A 23,113-nucleotide genomic window follows, 5' to 3' on the forward strand; every position below is an offset into this window, starting at 1 on the left:
TCTGTTAAATGGAGGATGGCTGTTTCTGTAGAGTGATATTTTCTGAATCCAAATTGAGCTGAGTCTAGACCTGGGTTACAGCTGTTTATGTGATCTATAAGTTGATTTATGACTACTTTCTCTGCAATTTTAGAGATTACTGGTAAGATGCTTATGGGTCTGTAATTACTAACTATATGGCGATCACCAGATTTGTAAACTGGAGTTACAATGGCCTGTTTCCAGTGTGAAGGAAAAAAACTGTGAGTGATTAAGAGATTTACCAAATGAGTAATAGAGGGGATTAGAGTGGTTGAGTGTTTTTTGATAAACACTGCGTCCTGATAAACACTGTGCACTTCCTGCTTCCTGAGTTGTTCGCGCCGAGTCCTTTTTTCCCGCGAGTGCCGGCGTTAATTACTAATCCTTTTTTAACTTTTTTCTACAAATAAATTTCCAGTATCCTCTTCATTTTTATTGTACTGTCGCTTTCCTTTTTCCGTTTTTTTTCCCGTTTTTTTTCTCTTTCTTTTTTTCGGAAGAACGCCGAGACCGGAAGCTTTCTTTTTCTCTCCTCCTGTGTAAAGACCACAAGCGGAGGCCATCTGATCTGCTTTAATATCAACAGATCTTCATTTAAGGTACGTGAATCTTTTCATCATGGCACACCTTCAGCCTGTTCAGTGTGCTGAGTGCAGGATGTTTAGTCATTCTTCCTCCGTCACTAGCGATAGCTTTATTAGCTTTATTTGTGATAAGTGCAGATTAGTTAGCTCTCTGACGGAGAAGATTTCAGTGCTAGAAGCGCATGTCCAGGCTTTAGAGCAGGTTAGTGAGCGTGAGAACAGTGTAGTTTCTGTTAGGGAAAGTCTGGACGCCCTAGGTGGAGTTAGCAATCCCCCAACTCCGGCATTAGAGCCCTTACAGCGGGGCAAATGGGTGACGGCTCGGCGGCATAAGCGTAGAGCCAAAGCTACCGCTGAGGCTCGCCCACGGGAGCACCACTCCTCTCCGCATCACGTGTCGAACAGGTTTGCTCTCCTTAGTGATGCACCCACTGAGAAACCTGAAAAAGCTCTGGTTATAGGGGACTCTATCATGTGGCACGTGAAATTAGCTCAGCCTTTAGGGGCACCAGCAGCTTTAGTCAGATGTATACCGGGAGCCAGGACGTTGGACATAGCAGGTAATCTTAGGGTCCTACGCAAGCACAGGTTCTCAAAGATAGTTATCCATGCAGGAGCTAATGATATACATCTTTGTCAGTCTGAGGTTACTAAGAGTAACTTTGTAGAGGTGTTTAAATTAGCGAAGGTGATGTCCGATGCTGTAGTATGCTCTGGCCCCATCCCAATGCGGCGTGGCGATGTAGCTTACAGCAGGTTATGGTCGCTGAACTGCTGGCTGTCCAGGTGGTGCTCTGAAAACAGTGTGGGCTTTATAGATAATTGGGCTAATTTTGAGGGCACTGCTGGCCTGTTAGGGCGGGACGGTATCCATCCCACTCGGGAAGGTGCTGCTCTCATTTCCTGCAGCATAGGTCATAGTCTCAGAACAGGCCTAGTTAATTTCTGACAATCCAGAGCCAAGGCCAGGGAGCAGACGAACAGGCTAAACCGACTGTCTGCTAGCTGCACAGAGTCGTCACTCAGGGCCCACTACATCGAGACGGTGTCTGTTCCCCGAGCTCAACAAAAAGGTAGAAATTTTCAGAGAGTTTGTTCCAGTAACCTAATCAATATAAAATTAGATCATACTGACTGTACAGCTGCTGCCAGCACCTTTGATCTAAAGGTGGGGCTATTAAATATTAGATCTCTTACATCTAAAGCGCTAATGGTTAATGAACTCATTACTGATCAGGAGTTTAATGTACTGTGTTTAACAGAAACATGGATTAAGCCAAATGAATATATAGCATTAAATGAAGCGAGTCCTCCTGGATACAGTTATATACACCAGCCTCGTCTAACTGGCAGAGGAGGAGGCGTCGCGGTTATTTATAACGATTATCTAGGTGTAACACACAAACCTGGTTATAAATTTAATACATTTGAAGTTCTTCATACTCATATAATGTATGTAGCCTCGAAAAATAAGTCTAACTACCCAGTTAATTCCATTGCTTATTATTTACAGGCCCCCGGGGCCATATTCTGAGTTTCTTTCTGAATTTGCAGATTTTATCTCAGATCTGGTTATTTCCTTAGACAAAGCTTTAGTTGTCGGAGATTTTAATATTCACTTCGATAACCCAGAAGACCCTTTAAAAACAGCGTTTGTGTCCATCTTAGATTCAGTAGGGATTAATCAGAATGTCATAGGACCGACCCATAATGGTGGTCACACCCTTGATCTAATACTAACATTCAGATTAAATGTAGAAAATATAGTCATACTTCCACAGTCTGAAGTTCTCAGATCATTATCTCATCTCATTCAAACTATGTCTGAGTAATAATATATGCACCTCACCACGCTACTGTATTAAACGTACTTTCACATCAACTACTGCACAGAGCTTTATAAATGATCTCCCAGAGCTGTCAACTTTGATTGGGTCACTGTCGGCCCCTGCAGAACTTGATCAGGCAACTGAATGCTTAGAGTCAACATTCCGCCATACTTTAGATAATGTAGCTCCTCTAAAAAGGAAATTTGTCAGAGACAAAAATATTAGCACCCTGGTATAATGATGACACTCGCACATTAAAACAGACCACTCGAAAATTGGAACGTAAATGGCGTCAAACAAAATTGGTAGTGTTCAAATTAGCTTGGAAGGAGAGCTTCCTGAAGTATAGAAAAGCTCTTAGTGCTACGAGATCAACATATTTCTCCTCCCTAATAGAAGATGATAAAAATAATCCTAGATTCCTATTTAATACTGTAGCAAAATTAACCAGGAATAAGTCCACTATCAACACATGCACACCTGCAGTATGGAATAGCAACGACTTCATGAATTTTTTTTTAATGACAAAATCGAGAATATCCGACAAAAAATTCAAACTACTAATTTAAGGTTAGACAATGAAAGTGACCTTGTAGTTAACAATATAACTGTATCAGATCATCAGTTAGAATGTTTTACTCCCCTAAAAGAAACTGAATTACTTTCATTAATCTCTACATCAAAAGCCTCAACTTGCATACTAGATCCCTTACCGATACATCTATTCAAACAGATAATGTCTGGAGTAATTGAACCGCTTCTAAAAATAATAAATTCTTCTCTTATGATTGGCTATGTACCCAAATCCTTTAAACTAGCAGTTATCAAACCCCTGATTAAAAAACCTGACCTTGATCCCTGTCAGCTGTCCAATTATCGGCCAATATCAAACCTCCCCTTTATCTCCAAGATCGTTGATAAAGCTGTGGCACAGCAGTTATGCTCATATTTACATAGGAATAACATCCATGAAATGTATCAGTCAGGATTTAGACCTCATCATAGCACAGAGACAGCTCTGGTTAAAGTAGTAAACGACATGCTGTTGGCGTCTGATCAGGGCTGTGTCTCGCTGCTTGTGTTGCTTGACCTTAGTGCAGCATTTGATACCATTGATCATTCCATTCTTCTGGATAGACTAGAAAATGTTGTGGGAGTTAAGGGAATGGCCCTCTCCTGGCTCAGGTCTTATCTAACTGATCGTTATCAGTATGTTAATATAAATGGTGATATTTCTAGACGTACTGAGGTAAAGTTTGGTGTTCCACAAGGTTCTGTCTTGGGTCCACTGCTTTTTTCTCTATATATGTTACCTCTGGGCGATATTATTCGTAAACATTGTATTAGTTTCCACTGTTATGCTGATGACACACAGTTGTATGTCTCTGCAAAACCTGATGAGAGACACCAGCTTAATAGAATTGAGGAATGTGTGAAGGACATTAGACACTGGATGCTTGTTAATTTCCTTCTGCTTAACTCTGACAAGACTGAAGTACTTGTGCTAGGACCACATACAGCTAGAAGTAAGCTTTCTGATTACACAGTGACTCTGGATGGCCTTTCTGTTTCTTCACGTGCAGCAGTAAAAGACCTCGGAGTGATTATTGACCCCAGTCTTTCATTCGAAACTCACATTGATAACATCACCCGGATAGCTTTTTTTCATCTCAGAAATATTGCAAAGATAAGAAATTTAATGTCATTGCATGATGCAGAAAAACTAGTCCATGCTTTCGTTCCCTCCAGGTTGGATTATTGTAATGCCTTACTGTCTGGATGTTCCAATAAGTGCATAAACAAGCTCCAGTTAGTTCAAAATGCAGCAGCAAGAGTCCTTACTAGAACTAGAAAATATGACCACATCACACCTGTCTTATCCACACTGCATTGGCTCCCAATCAAATTTCATATTGATTATAAAATACTACTATTGACCTTTAAAGCACTAAATGGTCTCGCACCACAGTACCTGAGTGAACTTCTGGTCCTCTATGACCCACCACGCCTACTTAGATCAAAAGGTGCAGGCTATCTGCTGGTACCTCGTATAGTGAAGGCTACATCAGGGGGCGGAGCCTTTTCTTACAAAGCCCCACAGTTATGGAACAGCCTTCCAAGTAATGTTCGGGAATCAGACACAGTCTCAGCGTTTAAGTCTAGGCTGAAAACAGATCTGTTTAGTCAAGCCTTTTGTTAATGGTGTTTATGAGGTAAAGGAGTAGATCTGGAGGGTCCTCAGACATAGTGTTTTGGTAAACTGGGATGTATGGATGCTGTCAGTCCCCACTCGCTTGCTCACTCGAGTTTGTTGACGGTGTAGTGGCTGGCTGCTTTATGTCCCGGGGCCCCTCATGCCTGTGTTACCTTCTGGCTCTCTCCTTTTAGTTATGCTGTCATAGTTAGTTGCCAGAGTCCCTGCTTGTACTTGGTGCAATATGTATACTGCTCCTACTTATTCAGGTGACATTGGGCATACCTAACAACCTGTGTTTTCTTTCCCTCCCCCCCCCCACCCCAAATCTGTCCCTCTGAGTTACATGGAGTCAACAGGAAATCTTTTGGTGGAGAGGGTGGAGACCTCGACTGGCTATCGTAGCCTGCAGGGAATCGGCCGTCAGACATTCTGTCGCATGTCCCAGACCTGGTGAAATGTAACTGAATTGTCTTGGCCAGCCCTAAGGGTCCCATCTGCATCTCATCATTGCTGAGGAGTGTGCTCCCATCACCCAATCAAGCATCCAGCCAGAGCAGGTCATGATATTTTTTACCATATTAACATGCCATTGTTGTGTGTTATGCCTGATGTAAAGACTCTCGTCTCTGCGAGCCTACCACACAGATTTAATACTTGTCATTTTTAGGGCATACCTAATGACCTGTGTTTTCTCTCTCCCCCCCCCAATCTGTCCCTCTGAGTTACATGTTGATCCTGGGATTGAGATGCTGGCCTCTTCTGCCCCTCGGACCTGCTTGATCCATCCTGGTGCCCTGTGTCTGGTCGGAGTTTTATCGCACCGCTCCTGTGAAGGACGGCCCCATGAGGACAGTTGAGGGTTATACCTGTTAAAACTGTTAATATTATAGTCAGGCTGTCTGTTGTTGCCCAAATGAGGATGGGTTCCCTTTTGAGTCTGGTTCCTCTCGAGGTTTCTTCCTCATGTCGTCTGAGGGAGTTTTTCCTTGCCACCGTCGCCACAGGCGTGCTCATTGGGGATAGATTAGGGATAAAATTAGCTCATGTTTTAAGTCGTTCAAATTCTGTAAAGCTGCTTTGCGACAATGTTTATTGTTAAAAGCGCTATACAAATAAAACTTGAGGTGAGGTGATGGGAAGCATTTTTGCTTTTTGAATTTTTTAGGGAGCAAATCACTTTCTTTACTTCCTCTTCAGTGACTGTGGCTAGGTGGAAACCCTGTCCCACAGCATTCAGGTCTGTGAATTGTTCCCTAGGTTTAAAATTATTTCCTAGTTCCTGAACAGAGTCTATAAAAAAAGAATTAAAAATGGAGGCAATTTTTGCATTGTCGTCTATCATCTGGCCCTGAACTGTGAGCTGGATATCCTCAATGTGGTGTTGAGCTTTCCCTAATAAACTGTTGATGCTTTTCCAAATTCCGCTGCTGTTGCCTTTAGCATCATTCATAAGTTGGAGAAAGAAGTGCGACTTGGCTAATCTTAGTTTGTTTATGACTTTGTTCCTTAGACCTTTGTAAACCAGAATATCTGTGTCTCTTTTGGTTTTAATGGCCTTTTTTAAGGCAGTGTCTCTACTCTTCATCAGTTGCCAGAGATTTTCATTAAACCAAGGCAGGTTAACCTTGTTTTTATTTTTTCTCTTGATTTTAACAGTGTGTTTATCTCTGACAGTGTTGATTTTAGATGTAAATAATTGACAACTATGTTCCAGATTTTCAGAGGATAGAATGTCACCCCAGTCCAAGTTATTTATCTCATTATCAAATGTTTCCTGTTTACTTTTAAGTATACAGTTAACAATTGTTTGGCATGAAGCTAAAGTATAGCTCTTAAATCTTTTTTTAGTTAGTTTCCTTGCCACCAGGGTTAAATTATGGTCAGACAAGCCAGCGATCAGATTATAAGTTTTAGTTATCCTTTCAGGTTTGTTAGAGGAAAAAAAGATCAAGTTGTGTACTTGAACATTGTGTGATTCTGGCAGGGCCTTTTATCAGCTGTTCTAAATGGTATTTGTCTGTAATAACTTTTAGCTTTCTCCTCTTAGACTTATCCTCCCAGTTAAGATTAAAATCCCCCATGATAATAATTTCTTTGTTATTGCCACATTCTTTAAGAATATCATTAAGTTCATCATAAAATGTGTCATTGGCAGTCGGGGGTCTATAAAAGCCTATAATGGTGAATGACATTTGCTGAGACAAAACAACTTTTAGTGCAACATACTCAATAGATATTTTCAGCTTGAAATACATGCGTTCACATTTGATAGTATCTTTCACATACACAAGTACCCCGCCCCCTTTTCCCACAGTCCTGTCTCATCTGAAGCATTGGAACCCACTCATTGTAAATACATTAGTGGGAGTAGAGTGTTGAAGCCATGTTTCAGATATGCACAAAAAGTCCAAGTTTGAGTTTGCAAGTAAATGGGTCAACTGTTCAGTTTTTGAGGCGATACTTCTGATGTTTAAATGGCCACCAAGAAGACCTCTCGGTTTCCGCTTCGGGTCCCAAACAACCTTTGTGTGATTGACGGTTTGGAATGTTTTAAAAGAGACTTTTTTTTTAACAGCAGGATTAATTAACCTTACAGCATTTAGAGTAGATTGTTTAGTCTGATGTTCCTCCATCAACGCCGCCGTTGTGCTGGCTAAATCAAAGGCCAGGGCATCTACTCCAATTAGCGGGAGGCCAGGTACAGGTATTCCACAGAAGCTCACCACCTCCTCCGGTGCTGTCACCGCTGTTGTTGAGGGGAGCTTGGCACCGATGATTTGTGATGCGTTCTGAGTGACTACTGGTCCTGGGTTAAGTTGTACATCCCTGGACAGCAGCAGCAAAAGGAGCAGCAAGCCCATGCTCTTTTTGGTCATCATACCATTGCCCGGGCTGCAATACTCCTGACTCTGATGTGATTTGATATTTAGCGTTAGACCCTTTTTTTATTTAAATTAAATTCCAGCTCCTGATTAAAACAATAACAGCAGCGCGGTGATGATGTGACTGTGAGCTGCTAACTCGGCTAATAAACACCCAGCTGGTTCTGTCGGTGCTGTTTGAGCTAAAACTCACTAAAACACAGAGTGAGTAACTCAGTAATGTTTCACTGCGTGTCCGGCTCCGTTAGCACTGCGGCTAATAAACACAGAGTGAGCAACTCAGTAATGTTTCACTGCGTGTCCGGCTCCATTAGCACTGCAGCTAATAAACACCCTCAGTTAAAGCTCATTCAGATTCAGAAGCTCTGCCTCCAGTCTGATTAACGCGCTGCATTACTGTAGCCACATTGACTCTGAAGGCCTCCTCAGTACCCTGCAGCACCTGTGTGAATCTGTCTCAGCAATCTGGAATATCAGCATCAATCTTCTCTATCCACTCTGTCTTTGGGATCAAACGTCTGGTGTTGCTGTCATAGCACTCAGACTGCACTCCATCCAGCTGATTGAAAGCAATGAATTCTGAGAAATTTATTCCTGGTGTGACTGCAGTGTAGAAGAACTTCACAGTGTGTGTGACTGCTGCTGCCAGATGGACACCGAACATCAGGAACAGCAGCACCTTCCTCTTGTTCCTGCAGCCCTTGAACAGTTGAGATCTGCCAAGATATTCTCCAAACTGGATCTGCGAAGTGCTTACAACCTGATCAGGATCAAAGAAGGCGATGAGTGGAAGACCGCGTTCAGCATTACCGCTGGCCATTTTGAATGCCAGGTAATGCCGTATGGGCTTTCTTCAGCACCCAGTGTGTTCCAATGTCTGATTAATGATGTTTTACGGGACATGCTGGGTAAGTACACCATCGCTTACATAGATGACATCCTGATCCACTCCCCAGATGAGGAGAGCCGTTGAAAGCATGTCAGAACAGTCCTACAATGTCTTCTTGAGAATCACCTCTCCGTCAAGGCCAATAAGTGGGAGTTCCATCAAAGTTGCATCTCCTTCCTGGGTTACATCATTAGCACCGAAGGGGTCAGCATGGACTCCTCTAAGGTATCCGTAGTAACTTCCTGGTCCACTCCTACCTCCATAAGAGAACTTCAGCGTTTCCTCAGCTTCGCTAATTTCTACCATCGGTTCATTAGGGGTTTCAGTGCTATTGCAACCCCTCTAACCACATTGCTTAAGAAAGGACCCAAACGCCTCCAGTGGAATCCCCAGGCCGAAGAGGCATTCCAGCATCTCAAGGAGATCTTCACCACTGCTCCAGTCCTACAGCATCCAGACCCTACAAAACCATTCACCATAGAAGTGGACGCGTCTGACACTGGAGTAGGGGCAATCCTAGCTCAACACTTTGGTGAGAAACAGAAGCTCCACCCCATAGCTTTCTTCTCCAAGAAGCTCTCCTCTGCTGAGAGGAATTATGACATCAGCAACAGAGAACTGCTTGCTATAAAACTAGCCTTAGAAGAGTGGCGGCACTGGCTAGAAGGAGCCACTCACCCTTTCATTATCCTCACGAATCACAAAAATCTTGAGTACCTCAAAACAGCCAAGAGGCTCAATGCTCACCAGACCAGGTGGGCACAATTCTTCACCAGATTTAACTTCACTATTTCCTTTCACCCTGGTTCCAAGAACACAAAGGCCAACGCACTCTCCCGAAGTTTCGGTGCTGCACACCAGGAGCCTGGCAGTCATCCCATCCTTCCATCCCAATGCTTTGTATAGTCCATCACATGGGACCTAGACAGAGAGGTAAGACAGTCCCAACCATCCACTCTTCCGGACAATCTACTACCTGGCCTACTCTATGTGCCTAAGCCGCTGCGAGGTTGTCTTATCACATGGGCTCACTCATCTCCCTCCACAGGTCATCCCGGCAGCCAATGCACACATCGAATGCTCAGGAATAAGTATTGGTGGGAGAATATGCTGACCGAGATTAACCAATAAATTGCCTTTTGTTCTGCTTGTGCGCAGGCTAAAGTTCCCAGAGCTCCTTCTGCTGGCAAATTGTGCCCTCTTCCGACACCTCAAAGACCATGGTTCCATATCACCATCAACTTCATCACAGACCTAGCCCCATCAAAGGGCAGCACAACCATCATGGTAACCGTAGACCGTTTCTCGAAAGGCCTTAAGCTCATTCCTCTACCAGGCATCCCCACTGCATCACAAACAGCTGAACTCCTCTTCCAGCATGTGTTTAGATACTATGGTATCCTAGAAGACATACTGAGTGACCAGGGCTCTCAATTCATTTCTCGTTTCTGGACATGCTTCATGAACAGGTTAGGGGTATCAGTAAGCCTTACATCTGGCTACCACCCCCAATCCAATGGGCAAGTGGAGAGGGCCAACCAGGAAATCAGCTGCTTCCTGAGAATTTTCTGCATGTGCAACCAGGGGGATTGGGCACGTTATTTCCCATGGGCCGAGTATGCACAAAACTCCTTGAAATACTCTGCTACACAACTAACCCCGTTTCAGTGCATACTTGGCTTCCAGCCACCCTTATTCCCCTGGGATGACACACCTAGCCAGGTCCAGTCAGTGGAGGATTGGTTCGCACACAGCCAAACTATATGAGAAGAGGTTCACCAACGTCTAGAAATGGCCATTGCCAAATATAAAGAGTATGCAGACAAACACAGAGGAGACAACCTAGACTTTTCTCCAGGCGACAGAGTATAGGTGGCCACAAGGAATCTCCGAGAGCTCAACACATCCAGAAAGCTCCAGCCACGTTATATTGGGCCATTCAAGATCCTGCATCACATCAATGAAGTCTCCTACTGGTTAGAACTCCCCCCTCATAGGAGACTATCTCCCACGTTCCACGTCTCCAACCTTAAAAAAGCGATCCCACCAAGGACATTCTAGACCCTCTCCTCAGGCAAGAGTTCCATGCCCTGAATCCTCACAAGCCTGCACCATGAGGTAGAGGGTGTCCTCATAAGAGTATAGCTCCCAGAGGGAGCTCCTCGGGGGGGTTCTGTCAGTAAATCTGCTGAAAACACACAAACTACAAACATGGACACTCTGAACTACAATACCCAAGCACCACAGCACCCTCTGTCACCTGAATATTAATTACAGCTGTCATACATTCCCTTAATCAGCACGCCACCTATTTAAGCCACTCTCACACAACACTGGAGCGAAGTATTGTTCTCTTTGCCCAGTACATACCAAGCCTTCTATTCTCTGTTTGACTCTCTAGTTTCTGACCTTTGCTCACTTATTTCTACTACGCTATTTGTCTCGCCCATTATACATTGTTCGCCGATCGCCCGACCCTCGCTTGTTTCCTGACCTCGCTTCTGTCTATCATTTTGGCTTTGTCAACCATCTATTTCCCCACTTTCCTCTGCACCTACATCTGTAAGTGCCTGCACTCTCACATCAAAATACAGAAAAACCTATGAATGAGTAGGGGTATACAATCTTTTGACTGGTACTGTATGTAACCATAAAAAAAGTCTACCAATTCTGCCAATTATTATTTACAGAACCCTGGAGCCATATTCAGAAGTTCTTTCTGAATTTGAGGATTTCATCTCATACCTGGTTATTTCCTTAGACAAAGATTTATTTGCTGGAGTCTTTAATATTCACTTCAATAACCCTGAAGATTCTCTAAAAACAGCGTTTGTGTCCATTCTAGATTCAGTAGGGATTAATCAGAATGTCATAAGACTGACCCATAATTGTGGCTACACTTTCGATCTAATACTAACATTCAAGTTAAATATAGAAAATATAGTCACACTTCCACAGTCTGAAGTTACCCCAGATCATTGTCTCATCTTATTCAAAATATGTCTGAGCAATAATATATGCACCTCACCACGTTATTGCTTCAACCATACATTCACATGAACTACTTCACAAAATTTTATAAATGATCTCCCAGAGTTATCAACTCTGATTGGGTCACTGTCAGCTCTCAGAGAACTTGATCAGGCAACTGAATGCTTAGAGTCAACGTTCTGCTTTACTTTAGATAATGTAACTCCACTTAAAAGAAAAATAATTAGAGAGAAAAAACTAGCACCCTGGTATAACGATTACACTCGCAGCTTAAAACAGACCACGCGAAAATTAGAACATACATGGCGTCAAACAAAATTGGCAGCATTCAAATTAGCATATGTGATGGTTGTCCAAAGAAACCTCTGCTGAAATAGCACGTCGCTCCTCACTCTACCACCCTGATGATGCTGAAGAGACAGCTCTGCATCAACACCTGTGTTTTGGACCATAAAAGACAGTGTGGCCATGGTGGAGCCAAGCGGCGCCTCTCTTCATCCTCCACAAGCAACCTAGAGAATATAAGAAGGCACCGCCACACAAACAAGTCAGTTAAGCTCCATATGTACAACAAGGCTGATGGCTCCTCTCCCTCTACTAACAGGCCATCTTGCTGCTACTGAGGACAATGATAAATGACATCTCCTGACCTGCAAGAGCTCTCCCAGTCCATTTGCCTCATTCCAGTCTTCAACTGTAAAGCACCAAAGAGTTGACCCACTTGCCTCACCGCTTGCCTGTGACCCACAGCCCAGTTGGATCCTCCACTTCTGCCCTGCAGGAGTGAGCACTAGATTCTTGCTGCCTCCCCAGCATGGCAGAACCTGATCCCCTCTCTCTCTCTCTCTCTCTCTCCTCATCCCCCACAATCCTGTATACCCTAAATAAAAGAGCACTGTTTTCCCACTACTCCTGGGTCTGTGTCCATGTTTGCCTGCAATAGTTACAAATGGAATGAGAGCTTCCTGAATGACAGAAAAGCTTTCAGTGCTGCTAGATCAACATATCCTTCCACCCTAATAGAAGATAACAAAAATAATCCTAGAGATTTATTTAATGTTGTCGCAAAATTAATAGGTACTAGCAATGACTGAATTTTTTCAATGGCAAAATTGAAAATATCATGCAAAAATTCAGACTATTAAATTAAAGACAGACAATTTGATAACTAACCCTGTAGATAACAATCTAGCTATATCAGTGATTAAAATGTTTTACCCCCTTCAAGAGACTAAACTAATTTTCTCATCAAAATCATCAGCTTGTGTACTACATCCCTCACCTACTGTTACACCAGCACCAGAGGCCATTCTGAACTCATTAGATTCCCAGAACACACCATGGCCCCAAAATATGGCTGCTAGGAACTACAATACTCAGACGCCACAATCATGGTCATGTTCAAGGTCACCTGACTTTTAAATTACACACACCTGTTCCCTATTACAGTCAGAGATGATATAAGGATGTCACATGTATGCTAACTTTGCAAGATATATGCTCTTTGTCAGTTTGCCAGTCTGATTGATGTTCTACAGACATTCGTTTTTTTTTAATCTCTTTGTCCTCTGGCTTTTGTCTTTTAGATTTTTGCCTTTGATATCCTGTTTGTTCATTGCCTGACCTCTGTGCCTATTTTTGACCTGTTTTTGCCTCGCAATTTGGACCTATCTGTATGTGCAGCTTTAGTAAACCTTTTAAAACTTCACCTGTGTCCATCTACTGCTGATTTCTTAACACTTGCATATCTTTTCAAAAATATAATACCAGAAAAAATGAAACCTCATCTAAAAATTAATCTGTTCTTCTGTTAGCACTGGCCATGTATCTAAATCCTTTAAACTAGCAGTTATCAAACCCCTGATTAAAAAAACCTGACCTCAGCCCCTGTCAGCTGTCCAATTATAGGCCAATATCAAACCTCCCCTTTATCTCCAAGGCCTCAGAAAAAGCTGTGGCACAGCAGTTATGCTCAGATTTACATCAGAATAACATCCATGAAATGTATCAGTCAGGATTTAGACCTCATCACAGCACAGAGACAGCACTGGTTAAAGTAGTAAACGACCTACTGTTGGCATCTGATCAGGGCTGTGTCTCGCTGCTTGTGTTGCTTGACCTTAGTGCAGCCTTTGACACCACTGATCATTCCATTCTCCTGGATAGACTATGTATGGGCGCTGTGTGAGATGGCTGCCTCTCCAGTAGCTCTGTAGTTTTTAGCTTTTTAAACCTCTTTTTTCCACCTTTTTTTACTTTTCTGCTCTTCTTACGAAGACATAGTGTGTTTTACTTATAGAACATGGATATTTTAAACTTTAACATGCAACCAGGAGCCAGTTTTCTCACTTATTCGAGAGAGGAGCTGCTGGTCCTGAAAACAATGGGACGAGCCAGGATACAACACCCCATCCCAGCGGAGCTGAGGAGGAAACCCAGGGGCTGCAAAGCTGGAGCTAAGCTAAAGGCTAGGCTAGTGAACAACTGGCGGCGCTGCAAACCATCCATTCCCTTCGTTATCATGGGGAATGTGAACTCATTACCGAATAAAGTCGACAAGCTTTCCGCTCTGAACAACCAGCAGATTTACCAGGAGAGCAGCTTATTTATCTTTACAGAGACATGGCTAACACATCTCGTCCCGGATGCTAACGCGGACCTGCGGGGATTCACTGCTGTGAGAGCCAACAGAGACACTAACACATGTGGGAAAAGTAAAGGTGGGGGACTCATCATTTATGTTAACAACTGCTGGTGTAACCTGGGATATATCTCCGTAAAGACAGTTTTATGTTGCCCGGACTTGGAGCTGCTAGCTGTGAGCCTGCAGCCATATTATCTGCCAAGGGAGTTCAGTCACGTGATCACCATCTGTTTTTACATCCCTCCGAGGGCAGATGCAGCCACTGCATGTGAGAGGATTCACTCTGTCACAGCAAGGCTGCAGACACAGCACCCTGAGGCATTTATCATCATTTCTGGGGACTTTAATCACGCTACTTTGGACTCTACTTTGGCTGCTTTTTACCAGGCTGTGGATTGTCCAACAAGGAGCAACAGGACAATTGACTTGCTGTATGCTAATGTGAGGGATGCATACAGAGCCACACCCCTCCACCCACTAGGGAAGTCTGACCACAACCTGGTTCTTCTACAGCCAAAGTACACCCCCCTGGTTCAAAGGCAGCCTGCAACAACTAGCTCCATCAGGAGGTGGTCCCCTGAAATGGAAGATGCCCTCAGGGACTGCTATGACATCACGGACTGGGATGTGCTGCTTAGCCCACACTGTGAGGACATAGAGGGGCTGACACACTGTCTGACGGATTACCTCAACTTCTGTGCAAACGTGGTCTCCCCCGCTAAGACTGTACGGTGTTACCCTAATAACAAGCCATGGGTAACACAGGAAGTCAAAGCTGTCCTCAACAGGAAGAAGGCCGCCTTCAGGAGCAGGGATAGGGAGGCGATGAAAGGAGCACAGCAGGAGGTAAAACACTGCATGAGGGAAGCTAAGGACAGCTACAGGAGAAAGGTGGAGCAGAAGCTGAAGCAGAACAGCATGAGGGAGGTCTGGGAAGGTGTGAAAACCATCACTGCGAGCTGAACGACTTCCGACCAGTGACACTCACTTCACATCTGATGAAGACGTTGGAGCAGCTCTTCCTCAGCCTCCTCAGACCCCAGGTACAACATGCCCAGGACTGTCTGCAGTTTGCGACTGGGCAGGTGTTGGTGTGGAAGACGCCATCCTCTACCTGCTACACTGAGCCCACTCGCATCTGGATAAGGGAAATGGCATAGTGAGGATCCTTTTCTTAGACTTCTCGAGTGCCTTCAACACCATCCAGCCCCTATTGCTTCAGGACAAACTGAACAGGATGCGAGTGGACCCCTGCCTGGCACCTGGATCTCCAGCTACCTCACTGACAGGCCGCAGTACGTCAGGCTGAAGGACATCACGTCTGACACTATGATTAGTAGCACCGGAGCACCCCAGGGCATGGTGCTGGCCCCTCTTCTCTTCACCCTGTACACCACAGACTTCTGCTACAGCTCGGAGCTGTGTCACATTCAGAAGTTCACCGATGACACAGCCATCGTTGGGTGTATCAGTGACGACAGAGAGGAGGAGTATAGGAGCCTGGTGAGGGACTTTGCTGTGTGGTGCAACAGGAACCATCTGCAGTTCAACACCTCGAAGACCAAGGAGCTGGTCATTGACTTTGGGAGGTCCAGACCAAGGTCACGACCAGTTCTGATCGAGGGAGTCGAGGTGGAGGCTGTGGATTCCTACAAGTACCTCAGGCTGTGGCTGGACAGCAAGCTGGACTGGACTTGCAACACCAAACACTTATACAGGAAGGGACAGAGCAGGCTATATTTCCTTAGGAGGCTGTGGTCCTTTAACATCTGCAGGAAACTCCTGTGAATGTTCTATCAGTCTGTGGTCGCCAGTGTCCTGTTTTACACCGTGGTGTGCTGGGGGGGCAGCACATCCAAGAAGGACACATCCAAGCTGGACAAACTGATCAGGCAGGCCGGCTCTGTGGTCGGCATGGAGCTGGACTCTCTGGTGATGGTGGCAGAGAAGAGGTCTATGGACAAACTATTGAACATCATGGACAATGCCAGTCACCCTCTGCACACCATCATCAGCAACCAGAGGAGTCTGTTCAGTGACAGAATGCTCCTTCCCAAGTGCAGGATGAACAGACTCAAAAACTCCTTTGTCCCTCATGCCATCAGACTGTACAACTCCTCTCTGGGGGGAAGGAGGGGTAATAGGAGGACAGAGGATGGGAAGGAGCAGTAGCCTAGCCTAACAATAAGCAATACCGGACAATGTGCAATATAAAGTGCAATATCTCTCCTGCCGCCCCCCTTTTTTATTTTTCATCCTCCCCCTTCCTCTCTTCCTCATATCTTATTCTTTTTATATTTTATATGTAAATATTTAATTTATTTTAATTTATCTAGAAGTTTTCCTCTATTTCTTTTCTCTGCTTATCTGTAATGAAGCTGCTGGTATCTTAATTTCCCTGAGGGAACCCTCCCAAAGGGATCAATAAAGTTTTATCTAATCTAATCTAATCTAATCTAATCTAATCTAATCTAATCTAATCTAATCTAATCTAGACTAGAAAATGTTGTGGGAGTTAAGGGAACAGCCCTCTCCTGGCTCAGCTCTTATTTAACTGATCATTACCAGTGTGTTGATGTAAATGGTGACTTCTCTATGCATACTAAGGTACAGTTTGGTGTTCCACAAGGTTCTGTTTTCTCTTTAATGAGGCACAGGTGTATGCAGTAGTTACAGTGATGATCCTGTGATTGGCACTGCGGGAACAGGAAGCCAAGTCTCCACTGAGCCAAGAAGTGCAGCCCCACTGTGCCACAGAACCTGAAAGTGGCCATGCCGCAGGGGGACTCTGAGAAACCGAGTCCCTGCTGACCCTGGAAGTATGGTTCTGCTGTGCTGTGCTTGCAATGGCTCTCTTGAAAACTGAGTTATTGCTGAATCCCAAAGTATCACGCTGTTCTCATGAGGCATGCCAGAGAGAGCTCATGACATCTCCCCCCGGTTTTCAATAAATCACATTCTAGACGTGTGTGTGTGTGTTTTATACCATGTTTATGTCTTACTGTGTTAACATGTGTGTTACTACAAGTTAAATGTTTTAGCATGTGAATATGTAGAGATTGTATTAGTCTTTATTAGTGCATTAACGTTAAAATGTGAGCGAATGAGTGTGACAACATACACATGCGCACACATTGTAGCTATCTTAAGACTGTAAATATTTGCTGATGCCTTTGCTGATGATAACATTAAAGCAAGCTATTATGATCATATTAGTATACCAAACATATACAGTCATGTGAAAAAATAAGTACACCCCATGGAAATTGTAGACTTTTCCCAACATATTTAAATGAGCAAACATTTTGATACAGCGCCTACAGAAAAAGGTGAGATACTTGAACAAAACAACAAGGAAAATTAACTCTTTCAATTATTTATTCTACAAAAATATCAACAGATGTAATATTCTTCTGTGGAGAAAGTAAGTACACCCTTGGCTTCAGAAGCTAGTATTGCCCCCTTTAACAGAAATAACTTCTTGGAGGCGTTTTGTAGAATGATCTCTGACATCGGCTTGCTGAAATTTCTGACCACTCTTCCATGCAAAATTCCTTCAGTTGCAATTTGTTTGAGGGTTTTCTTGCATGTACTGCCCTTTTCAAATCGCCCCACAACATTTCAGTGGGGTTCAAATCTGGGCTTTGACTCGGTCGTTCCATATCCCTCCATTTCTTCTTTTTGAGACATTCCTTGGTGGATTTGCTCATGGGCTTAGGATCATGATCTATTTGAAAGGTTCACCTCTGGTTCAACTTCAACTTTTGAACAGATGGCCTCACATTATATTCAAGCACTCTTTGATATTCGTAAATGAATCAATGAATGCAAGCTTCCCAGTCCCTGAGGCAGTGAAGCAACCCCAAACCATATGGTGGTGCTTGAAAGTTTGTGAACCCTTTAGAATTCTCCATATTTCTGCATAAATATGACCTAAAACATCATCAGATTTTCACACAAGTCCTAAAAGTAGATAAAGAGAACCCAGTTAAACGAATAAGACAAAAATATTGTACTTGGTCATTTATTTATTGAGGAAAATGATCCGATATTACATATCTGTGAATGGCAAAAGTATGTGACCCTTTGCTTTCAGTATCTGGTGTGACCCCCTTGTGCAGCAATAACTGCAACTAAACGTTTCCGGTAACTGTTGATCAGTCCTGCACACCAGCTTGGAGGAATTTTAGCCCGTTCCTCCGTACAGAACAGCTTCAACTCTGGGATGTTGGTGGGTTTCCTCACATGAACTGCTCGCTTCAGGTCCTTCCACAACATTTCCATTGGATTAAGGTCAGGACTTTGACTTGGCCATTCCAAAACATTCACTTTATTCTTCTTTAACCATTCTTTGGTAGAACAACTTGTGTGCTTAGGGTCGTTGTCTTGCTGCATGACCCACCGTCTCTTGAGATTCAGTTTCATGGACAGATGTCCTGGCATTTTCCTTTAGAATTCGCTGGTATAATTCAGAATTCATTGTTCCATCAATGATGGCAAGCCGTCCTGGCCCAGATGCAGCAAAACAGGCCCAAACCATGATACTACCACCACCATGTTTCACAGATGGGATAAGGTTCTTATGCTGGAATGCAGTGTTTTCCTTTCTCCAAACATAACACTTCTCATTTAAACCAAAAAGATCTATTTTGGTCTCATGCATCCACAAAACATTTTTCCAATAGCTTTCTGGCTTGTCCACGTGATCTTTAGCAAACTGCAGACAAGCAGCAATGTTCTTTTTGGAGAGCAGTGGCTTTCTCCTTGCAACCCTGCCATGCACACCACTGTCGTTCAGTGTTCTCCTGATGGTGGATTCATGAACATTAACATTAGCCAATGTGAGAGAGGCCTTCAGTTGCTGCTGACTATTACATGCCTTGCTCTTGGAGTGACCTTTGTTGGTCGACCACGCCTGGGGAGGGTAACAATAGTCTTGAATATCCTCCATTTGTACACAATCTGTCTGACTGTGGATTGGTGGAGTCCAAACTCTTTAGAGATGGTTTTGTAACCTTTTCCAGCCTGATGAGCATCAACAACGCTTTTTCTGAGGTCCTCAGAAATCTCCTTTGTTCGTGCCACGATACACTTCCACAAACATGTGTTGTGAAGATCAGACTTTGATAGATCCCTGTTCTTTAAATAAAACAGGGTGCTCATTCACACCTAATTGTCATCACATTGATTGAACCTGACTCTAATTTCACCTTCAAATTAACTGCTTATCCTAGAGGTTCACATACTTTTGCCACTCACAGATATGTAATATTGGATCATTTTCCTCAATCAATAAATGACCAAGTATAATATTTTTGTCTCATTTGTTTAACTGGGTTCTCTTTATCTACTTTTAGGTAGAGGTAACCCAGCGCAAGCAAGCAGCCGTCCATTCCTGCAGCCATGATGGCGCTGGTCGCGCACCTGCTTGTCACACTGGGGGTAAAAAGTGGTGACCATGGGAAGTGGGGGAAGGAATGCAAAAGCGTCTCACTGCAGTGATCTTCAGGGGGAGTTGTTGTTCCAGCAATGGCCTTGACCAAGGCCAGTGCTGTCTGAGGGAGCCGAAAGCAGATAAGATTGGGATTGTTTGGTCTTGGGGCGAGTAGACGAATTCTTTTACACGACTACTCTGCTTGTCCATTCTGGTCTCCGAATCAATCCATTTTCCTTTGCAAAGCCAAAAGCTTCTCCATGATGTTATCCATGTTGCGGTTCAAGTTCTGAATAGCCACAGTCTGAGTGCCGACAGCTCTGCCCACCGCTTCAATCATGTCGGGCAGCTTTATAGGGCTTTGGACAGCTGTCACCGTTTTCTGATTTCCTCGATAAACCAGGGCAATGCCTAATCCAATCAGCAAGAGACCTGTAATCATGGTTCCGAATAGGTAGATGTCTTCAATGTCCTCCACAGAAAGAACTGCCAGGCACATGACCCGCCACTTCTCCCATGCATCCATTGTGTAGCCAGCTGCGAACGTTCTGGCAGGACTTCACAGTTGGTATGAGGTTCTTCTCATGAAAAGCCATCTTGGTCTGCACCACACGTGTACTCTTACTGTAGCCAAACAACTCTACTTTTGTTTCATCACTCCAGAGGACGTTATTCTAAAAGGCCTGGTCTTTGCCTATATGTTCATTGGCATACTATCGTCTTGCTTTAATGTTCCTTTTGCACAGCACAGGCTTTTTCCTGCCACACCTCCCATACAGGTAAATTTTTTCCAATCTCTTTCTGATTGTAGAGGTATGCACTTTCACACCAACAGGTGCAAGAGTTACCTGCAGATCCACTGAGGAAATTTAGGGTTCTTGGAGACTTATTTTAGTATCAAACGGTCTGCTCTTGGGCTGAATTTGCAGGCAGCCCTGAACAAATTTGCAGTTCTTTGAAATCTACACCACTTGTTGATGATTTTCCTGACAGTGAAATGATTTATTTCTAATAATTTAGAGATCTTTTTTATATTCCTTACCAGAGTCATAGGCATTCACAACCTTTTTCCTGAGGTCCTTAGAGAGCTCTGTTGATCTTGGCATGACAACACCACACACTTCAATAGCAAAAAGAACACCAGACCCGAGATGTCAGGTTTAAATAAGATGGGAACCACCTGCACCTCCACCTGCAGGAGGTTCTTATCAGTGGCACCTAATCTGGAACACCTGAGTTGAAATTTATGGACTCAAAAGTGTGATAAATGTAAGGATGTACTTACTTTTTCTAGGATGTCCTTACTTTTTTTTTTGAGTGATGTATGATTATTTAAATTATGAAAATGACTCCAAAATGTAATTTTTATGTGTTGTTTGTTGGAGTATATCACCTTTATCTGTAGGCACTGTATCAAAGAGAGTGAAATATTTGCTTGTTTAAATATGTTGAGAAAAGTCACCAATTTCCATGGGATGTACTTATTTTTTCAGAAGACTGAATGCAGAGTTTGGTATTAGCATTAAAGCATTGGGAAAGTGAAGAACTAGCTAAAGGAGGGATAGAGTGATAGCATGATAGAGGGATGAAGGGATGGAAGGATGACTGAAGGATGGAATGATGCTCACTTGGCGATGTAGTGGGAGGCGGGGCATGGAGACAGTCCTCCCTTCCAGTGGTAGTGATGTGTCAGTGTCGGAGTGAACAGGCATCGTTCTCATTTCTACTGTCTGAAAAACATAAGAGTGAAAGAATGTGGAAAACACACACACACACACACACACTACACCTGAACTCTTCTGAACCTGACTCAGCATCCTGCACTCTTGACTGAAACCATGAGCCATGCAGCAGATTCACACTTAAAGTTTGTTTGTTTGTTTGTTTGTTTGTTTGTTTGTTTGTTTGTTTGTTAATTTCACCAGGGGAAACATATCGCCTACTGGTGTTTTTCAATGTGCCCTGGGGGGAAAAACCCCAGACATAAACTATCAACATCAAATGAAACGATACAATAAATAAAAAAACAAAGTAACATTAAAAATAACATGCTTCAAACTATACATAAAGTCATATTACAAAATAAATAGTACAATGATATAACGTTAACATAATATGACATAAAAACATAAATTAAAATCAAGATAAAATTTGCATATCAATATTTGGCAGACAGACAATCAAGTTCATATAGTTGTTTGAAACTTGCTAGAGTTCTAGCCGCTTTCAGACGATGTGGTAATGTGTTCCAAAGTGCCGCCTCAGAGGACGAAAAGGCTCATCTTCTGTATTTCAATTTAGTCTTGGGCAACTGAAGACCACCTTGTGCCCTAAGGTGGGTATAATGAGTGTACATGTGACAGTTGAGTGAACATTGCTGTGATGTAAGAAGGAGTCAAACCGTTAAGAGCCTTATACACAAGAATAGCTTTACTTTTCCTGTGGATTTCGGCTACTGGGAGCCATCCTAATGTATTTAGAAGGGTTGAGGTAGAGATATACCGGTTGCAGCCTAGAATTACCCTGCCTGCTCTATTTTGTAGTTTTTGAAGTTTTTCAAGGTATCCCTTCCCGCCCGGTCCCAAACTGTACTACAGTAATGTATGTGTGGTATAAATACCGGTAGTGTTGTATATATTAATTGAAGTGCCTGTCTGTTAAGGTATGGTTTGAGGTACTTAATTATACCAATCACCTGTGCAAGTTTCTTGTATATGTATTCAAAATGTGCACTCCACTTGAGTAAGTTGTCAATGGTGACCCCCAGGTATTTAAAAGTGGTTATTTGTTCTAATTTGGCCCCATCAAATATAAGATTAAGCTTGGTATTTGCCACATTCATTCCTGCCGAACCTATAAGCATTGTTTTGCATTTGCTAGGATTCAAGAAAGTTTGTTTGCGGCAAACCACTGAGAAATCTGGGTTGAGTCACTTTGTATTGTCTTCTCAAGTGTGTCAATACTTCATGCTGCAAAATATAGAATGGTGTCATCAGCGTACATAGCCACCTTACAGGACTGGATGCAATTTGGCAGATCGTTTATATAAAGAATAAACAGAATTGGACCCAATATGGATCCCTGTGGAACACCACAGGTAACGCCCGTTGTGGAGGATAAGACTGAGCTCAGGCCTGTGCGTTGCTGCCTACCAGTCAAATAAGACTTAAACCAGTCACAAGCCAAGTCATCCACACCATAGCATTTCAGTTTTAGCAGCAGTATATCGTGATCTAGTGTATCAAAAGCTCTTGATAGATCACAAGATATTACACCAGTTGCTCCTTCTTATTGATGGATTGAATCCAATCTTCCACCACAGAGTGTAAAACAGTCTCACGAGTATAGTTTTCTATATCCAGACTGAGAAGGTGTTAATAGCCTGTGATGGCTACGGTATTCATACAATTGGTTGTGCACTACCCTTTCAAGAATCTTTGATGCACCCGATAGAAGGGACACCGGGCGGTAATTATTTGGGTTTGTTTTGTCCCCTTTTTTATGGATAGGCATGATTTTTGATTGTTTCCATTTTTTCGGGAACTCTCCAGTACTCAGTGAGTAATTGAACAGTTTGGTGAGGGGAGGGCCAAGAAGATGTGCACCTACTTTCAAGAGCTTATTGACAATAGTATCTAGTCC

The 23,113-nt window shown here is 43.3% G+C and overlaps 1 protein-coding gene across 1 annotated transcript in view; it reads right to left on the bottom strand.

Annotated features, from left to right (window-relative positions):
* Window positions 1–23,113, bottom strand: part of cacna1ab (calcium channel, voltage-dependent, P/Q type, alpha 1A subunit, b) — a 200,589-nt gene that overhangs the window by 37,227 nt on the left and 140,249 nt on the right. Inside the window, 1 exon segment of the mRNA XM_060911345.1 lies at window positions 21,100–21,201. Within this exon segment, the coding sequence (XP_060767328.1) occupies window positions 21,100–21,201 (102 nt within the window).

The sequence above is a fragment of the Neoarius graeffei genome, chromosome 27, assembly GCF_027579695.1.
Source record: "Neoarius graeffei isolate fNeoGra1 chromosome 27, fNeoGra1.pri, whole genome shotgun sequence".
Lineage (NCBI taxonomy): Eukaryota > Metazoa > Chordata > Actinopteri > Siluriformes > Ariidae > Neoarius > Neoarius graeffei.